The following is a 7500-nucleotide window of genomic DNA, read 5'->3' on the forward strand; positions in this document are numbered from 1 at the left end:
AACCATGCAGTACCATATTGTTGACACGCAAATCTGAAGGCATTGTACACCTCAAAGGGGTCCATTTTAACACCATAAGGGCCCTCAATATTAACAATAAAAAATGTTATTTCTGCACGATCTCGGCCATTTTTGCCTCCAATTTCAAGTGCAAAATAGATCAAATCAGCACACACACATTCTATATATATATATATATATATATATATATATATATATATATATATATATATATATATATATATATATATATATATATATATATATATATATATATATATATATATATATATATATATATATATATATATATATATATACAAATATATATATTTATATATATACATATATATACATATGTATACATAAATATATATATATTAAATGGTATGTTTACGTGATTTGGTTATTTCAAAATAACATAGTTGCAGCAATTTACAAGTGCATGACGCATACATTTTGTCTGCAGCAGTATACACTATATATATATATATATATATATATATATATATATATATATATATATACACAAACACACATACATATATACATGTATACATACATACATATATACAAATACTTACACATGTATGTATACCTTTATTATATATACACATATATATACATACATATGTATATATAAGCGTGTGTATATATAACATATGTATATATATACATGTGTATATTTATTTGTTTATGCATATAAATATATGTATGTGTGCATATATATATATATTTATACATATATATGTATATATTGTTGTTTTAAATGGTGCCTTTACCTGCTTTGGTTATTTCAAAATAACACAGTTGCACCAATTTACAAGTGCATGACGCATACATTTTGTCTGCGGCGGTTTTGGGTGCAATGTTGCACACAATATACGCCATATAGAAGCCATCCAAACCAAGACAAAAGGAGTAAAAAAAAAAAAAGTCTCTTCCTGCGTCCTCGTGCCAACGTCTTGGACACACGAGCCAACAGGGAAACCAAATACATCAATTAATTACGCGCGTGCTGCGTTTTACGGTTTGGGCCTGAAGAGGAAGAGGATGTGCGTGTTATCGATATCTCCCCGCTGCAGTTATTAATTGCGCGGGCTATTAAACCTCCATTTTCACAGCTGCCGGGCCATTTTTAGACCAACCTGCACCGTCTTTGATCCGGTGGTGGCCGAGGAGGCACTCGGGGTCGGATCATGTTCGTGCAGAGTGCAGCTCGATGCGCAATAACGCGGCATTTTATTACAACCAGCGGAAGCCTTTATTTTTCACACTGCAGAAGAGCACGAAGTCCACACGCACGGACGTCCACGGACACCGAATGGCCTCCCCTTGGGCGACGGAAGGGGGGTAAAAAAAAAGAAGGGGGGAGTCAATCGGTGTTATATCACAAAGCAACAATCGACTTGACAAATACGACTTTTACGCGCTTGGCACGTGCGTTAAGTGTTTCTGGAAGCGCGTCAAACGTGGCGGGGAGGGGAAAAAAGGAGGTGGACGCGTGAGTTTTTGGCTGCACAACAACAACAAGAAGAAAGAGGCCAAGATTGCAGCTTTCACGCATGCCGCATGGCACACACGTGTTGCCTTCAAGGGCCCCTGGGAAGCACGGCTACCGCGCGTCACTGCATGGGAGCTCCACAAAGCTCCTATTTTAAGTAGGACATTTTTTCCAAGCATTTACCTGAAAGGTCCACGGCCGTGACATTGGCTCCAATAGCGCCGCCCGGTGGCAAAACAGTCCAGTCCGCGATCCCACAGCACGGATTGAAGAGGCGCGCAACCCACACCGGGGGAACCCTTTTCCAAACGCGAAATGCGCGCAGCAGCGAGGAGAAGAGGAGCTTTTCTTCCTCTGCTTCCTCTCCCTGCGTGTCGTGACTCTCGCCTCCTTGGCAACACAGTTAATAACCTTGGGTCTCAGACGGTTTATTGCACCGCACTCCAATTGTACAAACGCTGCAGACCCTCAGACAGCTTTTATGGCGGCGTTGCCCCGGCAACGGGGAGGATGTCCCGCAATTAGGGACAGAATTCCAGCGCGCATGTGAGGGGATGTGCGTCGGGCGAGGCCGGGACTGGAGCGGAGGGGAGAGAGACAACCATAAACTTCAGCCCTAACGCACGGGCGCGCGTCCGTGCGCGTCGGCGTTTATGACCCTTTTGACTGTCATATATGAACGCCAATGCGCTGCGGCTAGCCGCCATAAACACAGCGATAACAACAGCAAACATGGCGTCCATTTCCAAACCCGGCAAAGCTTTCCAAGAGATAGTCTGCAGGGGACCACTAAAAAAAAAGCTGCCGGGCATGCATATTTTCCAAGAACATCAAAAAGGGAAATATTTGTCTAGTCACGCATGCGCAAAAAAGCAGGGTTTAGGGCAAATACACAGTAAAAATAAGAGATTTGATGGAGAGAAAAAAAAATGCAGCTCAGTCGCCAGAATTTTACCAAGTGGTAGCATTTTAGTGTTCACAGTAAAAACAATGCCAGTTAAAAAAAAAAAAGGCAGTCAAATCACCAGAATGTATAAACCATAAAAATAACAGTGGTATTATTTTTAATTTACTGTAATGCACTGTAATAGTAATGATAATAAATATTATGTTCATATTTTAATTGGGTCTTTTTTTTAATTTACAGTGATTCACTGCAAAAACCTTTGACGGTTTACAAAAAGGCAGATCGGTTGACAAAATGTAACTGTAGAAAGTCAAGGACTTTGGCTTTTATGGTAGGAAAAAAGTATATACATTTTTCTTTAAGCAGCAATGTACTGTAAAAAAATAAAATAAAGACTTACATTTATTTTAAAAAGCCAGTTTAATCGCCATGATTTCATAAATAAAAAAAAGCAGTGGTAGAATTTGCAGTAAAACTAAAATTGGAAAACTATGGCAAATGCCTAAATATACTATTTTAAGTGCACATATATTATAATAGAAATAAATCATGAATAAATTAGGATATAGTAAAAGTTATTTGATTTCACGAGTTCAAGTCAGCTCATGTGAAACTTTTGGACAATTTCTCACATGTTTGCTTTCCAAAATGTGCACCAAACACGTCTCATGGGGATAAATATTACCACACACACACACAAAAAATGAGGACAAAAGCTTGCAGGAAACATTCTTGAATAATATTTTTCATTCGTTTTATTTGGAAATATAGTATGATACACAATAACAAGCAGGGGAATCGATGCCTTGACCCTGACCAGCTGTTTCGCCCTGAAGCTACATGAAATATCTTTTATTTGATGTCTTTATTTCAATATTCGGGGCTGCACCATGCAGCCATGAAAGCACATGTGTGTGTGTGTGTGTGTGTGTGTGTGTGTGTGTGTGTGTGTGTGTGTGTGTGTGTGTGTGTGTGTTGTGTGTGTGTGTGTGGAGGGGGGTGGGGGGCTGTTGTTTGGGCATGAATGGACAAGCTTATGTCTGGTTAGGCCTGCAGTATACTGACTAAAAAAAGTAAGCCTAAGTTTAATAGGGCAATTGTGGGTTTGGGTATTGTCAAAAAAGATTGAAAAAGTTAACCTGCTTGTTATAACAATCTGTGACATGAAAAGGTACAAAATAAATACACACACACACACGCAAACACGCACAATAAAACATGACACAATCTCATTTGCTCCGACACGTCATTTGGTCGCATCCAATGTTTGCAAGGATTCACTTATTAACGTGATTTGACAACATTTTTTGATAACAAAATACAATATTTCAGTCAGTTTAAAAAAAAAAAAGCGTGAATCACAATATTGCGTATACGGTGGTGGCTTTTCTTCTCACACAAAAAAGAGCCTGAATAGTACAATAAAAAGTCCATTGAAGCAAAAGTCTCCATTCAAGCCGGCCATTTAGGTGTCTGAGAACTTGAAATTAACCACGCTTGTCTTTTAGTGCTCCTGTGGCAGCAACAACAACAACAACAACAACAACAGTCCCATGTCTGACCTGCACCAGGCATTAGAGCAGAGGGTTGGATGTGTAGTATTGCAATCGGTCTCTGTTCAGCTTCTTCTCCTTCATGCGACGGTTCTGGAACCAGATCTTCACTTGGCGGTCGGTGAGGTTGAGCATCCGGGACAACTGCAGACGTTTCTCCTTGTTGATGTAGACGCTGAAGAAGAATTCTCTCTCCAGTTCTCTGATTTGATATTTGGAGTACGGACATCTTTTCTTGCGAGTCCTCTGTCCGTCTGCAGGGATGAGAAACAGGGTCAGCCCAAAATGTGACATATTGTGTTTTGTAATGAGTAGTTATTTCATAATAGCACAGTTGGCTTTGACATTTTCTTCACTCTCAGTGATTGATTTGAAAGACCTAAATGGCACATGCAAAGTAAAGGTATGAAATAGTAACATGCACAAAAACTATATATGCTCTGCCATTAAGAGCTATATATAAACATGACTTTATTAATTTAGAGTTAGAGAGAAATTATTTCCAGGTTGTTTACATTTGTCATTTTTTACCTTTTGTCAACTGACCATGAAAATAGGTGTTTTATCTAGAACATATAAATGGCACATGCAAAGTAAATGTAAGAAATAGTATCATGCACATACATGCTCTGCTGTTAAGAGCGATAAACATCACTTTATTTACATCTAGAATTACAGAGAAAATTACTTCTAGGTTGTTGATATTTGTCATTGTTTACCTTTTGTCTACTTATCATTGAAAATGATAAGTAGACAATCCAAAACACGTAAATGGCACATGCAAAGTAAATGGAAGATGCACAAAAACTATACCTTTTGTCTACTTATCATTGAAAATAGGTGTTCAATCTAAAACACGTAAATGGCACATGCAAAGTAAAAGGAATATGCACAAAACTATAGTGTGACCTGACATTCAAGGTACAAAATTGTGTTCCTTTACATTTATTTGAATTTACAATTTTAAAGATAAAGTACTTTACGATTAGTGATAGCTTTTTGAAAAAAATAACGGTGGTTAGCTTTAACCATTTTCTCAATTTATCGTACAATGAAAAAAGTTCTCGGTCTCTATTTATGTAGCGCTTTTACTACAACCGCACGATACCCAATGCGCTTTACATTGTGCATCACATTCACCCGTTTACCATTGAAACAAAAATTGCAAATAAGTTAAGAAATAGTCACAGTGTGCCCTGCCATTCACAGCCTCAAAATTATTTTATTTACATGTGTGTTAATTTTTAATATTTAATATTAAATCGCATCCAGATTATTGATAATTTATCTGAATTTACAATTCTAAGAAAAAGTACTTTACGATTAGTGGTACCTTTTTGAAAAAAATAACGGTGGTTAGCTGTGACCACTTTCTCAATTTATCGTACAATAAAAAAGTTCTCGGTCTCTATTTATGTAGCGCTTTTACTACAACCGCACGATTGAATGTGCATCACATTCACCCGTTTACCATTGAAACAATAATTGCAAAAAAGCTAAGAAATAGTAACAGCGTGCCCTGCCATTCAAAGGCTAAAAATGATTTTATTTACATGTGTGTTAATTCATAATATTTAATATTAAATGGCGTCCAAATTATTGATAATTTATTTGAATTTACAATTCAAAGACAAATACTTTACGATTAGTGGTAGCTTTTTGAAAAAAATAACGGTGGTTAGCTCTGACCACTTTCTCAATTTATCGTACAATGAAAAAAGTTCTCGGTCTCTATTTATGTAGCGCTTTTACTACAACCGCACAATACCCAATGCGCTTTACATTGTGCGTCACATTCACCCGTTTACCATTGAAACAAAAATTGTAAAGAAGTTAAGAAATAGTAACAGTGTGCCCTGCCCTTCAAAGCCTAAAAATTGTATTTACATGTGTGTTAATTTATAATATTTCATATTAAATTACGTCCAGATTATTGATAATGTATTTGAATTTACGATTCAAAGAAAAAATACTTTACGATTAGTGGTAGCTTTTTGAAAAAAATAACGGCGGTTTGCTTTGACCACTTTCTCAATTCATCGTACAATGAAAAAAGTTCTCGGTCTCTACTTATGTAGCGCTTTTGCTACAACCGCACGATTGAATGTGCATCACATTCACCCGTTTACCATTGAAACAAAAATTGTAAAGAAGTTAAGAAATAGTAACAGTGTGCCCTGCGATTCGAAGCCTAAAAATTATTTTATTTACATTCATGTGTGTTAATTCATAATATTTAATATTAAATTACGTCCAGATTATTGATAATTTGTTGGTCATCTTTTGTCAACATGACGTGAAAAATGGTGTTTTATCTAAAAAAAAATTAAACGCAAAATAAATGTGAGATAAAACAGTAACATGCACAAAAAACTGACATTTGCTTTTTATTTTTTATCCTTATTGTAATATTTCTCTATTGTGTTTCCATTTAAACCCAATTATTGACTTTTTACTTTTATTTAAATTGATCTCAACTCTGTACACTGCTGCTGGAATTTTAATTTTCCTGAAGGAACTCTCCTGAAGGAATCAATAAAGTACTATCTATCTATCTATTTAGAGCTACAAATTATGTTTATTTAAAATTCGAGGACAAGTGATTTACAAATTAGTGGTAGTTTAATAAAAATGATTTGGCTTTGACCTTTAATCTAAAAAGTTGTTCTAATCAGAAAAGGTAAATGGCACTTGCAAAGTAAATTCATGCTCAGAAAGTAGTGTGGCCTGACATGTAAAAAGATTATATGTAAATTAATTTCCATTTAGAATTGAAGGAAAACTATCTTTGACGGCCAAATTCAATAGCAGGGAGCAGTTTATAAGAAAGTTGGGAGAGGGGAGGGGGTCCGAGAGCCCTCTATAAACATTATAAGCTTATAAAAGAGCAAATAAAATGTTTAAGAGCAGCTGAAGATGACAAAGTTGCTTTCATAATAAGCAAGGTGGCGACTTGAAGGCATGCAACACTCACTGCTGCTGCCGCTGCTGCTGGACTTCTCTTCATTGTTGCCGGAAGACAGCTCGGGGCTGCTGGTGTCCTCCCGGGGATCCTTGGCTTCGGAGTCCCGGCACGACGCCGCCTCCTGCGCGGCCGAGCCGGGCTGTTTGCCCGGCGTTTTGTCGCCGGCGTAGCCGTGCGTCGCGTGCGCGGCGGCGGGGCTCTCCGACGCGGCGCCGTACGCCGTCTCGTAAAACTGGTCGAAGGCTTGCGGCAGGACGCCATTGCGACCCACGTTGCCGTAGAAATTGGAGGAGCCGGCGGCGGCGGCGTGGTGGTGGTGATGGTGGTGGTGGTGGTACGCGCCGGGCGGGGCGCCTTTGCCGAACATGTCGGCGGTCTGCGCCGAGAGACAGTCCCGGTGCACCATGTCCTCCGCGCCCGGGTAGCACTGCGACAAATTGCTCCGGTGCGGCCATTTGCTTGACGCGTCAATGGCCGCGTACTCCCTGAACGTCACCTCCCTGACAGGCTGGACCTGCGGGAGGTTCGACGAGTACGAGTACGTCACCGGCCGGGCGGACGGACTCTGGGA

The 7500-nt window shown here is 38.8% G+C and overlaps 1 protein-coding gene across 1 annotated transcript in view; it reads right to left on the minus strand.

Moving 5' to 3' along the window:
* Window positions 1-3148: 3148 nt before the first annotated feature.
* Window positions 3149-7500, minus strand: part of LOC133540003 (homeobox protein Hox-A11a-like) — a 4617-nt gene continuing 265 nt past the window's right edge. The window contains exons 1-2 of the mRNA XM_061882451.1: window positions 6939-7500; window positions 3149-4218 (exon numbers count right to left, since the gene is read on the minus strand). The exon at window positions 6939-7500 is cut by the window's right edge and continues 265 nt beyond it. Coding sequence (XP_061738435.1) covers window positions 3986-4218; window positions 6939-7500 — 795 coding nt within the window. The 3' untranslated portion in view covers window positions 3149-3985. The remainder of the gene's footprint in view (window positions 4219-6938) is intronic.

The sequence above is a fragment of the Nerophis ophidion genome, linkage group LG21 (genome assembly GCF_033978795.1).
Source record: "Nerophis ophidion isolate RoL-2023_Sa linkage group LG21, RoL_Noph_v1.0, whole genome shotgun sequence".
Lineage (NCBI taxonomy): Eukaryota > Metazoa > Chordata > Actinopteri > Syngnathiformes > Syngnathidae > Nerophis > Nerophis ophidion.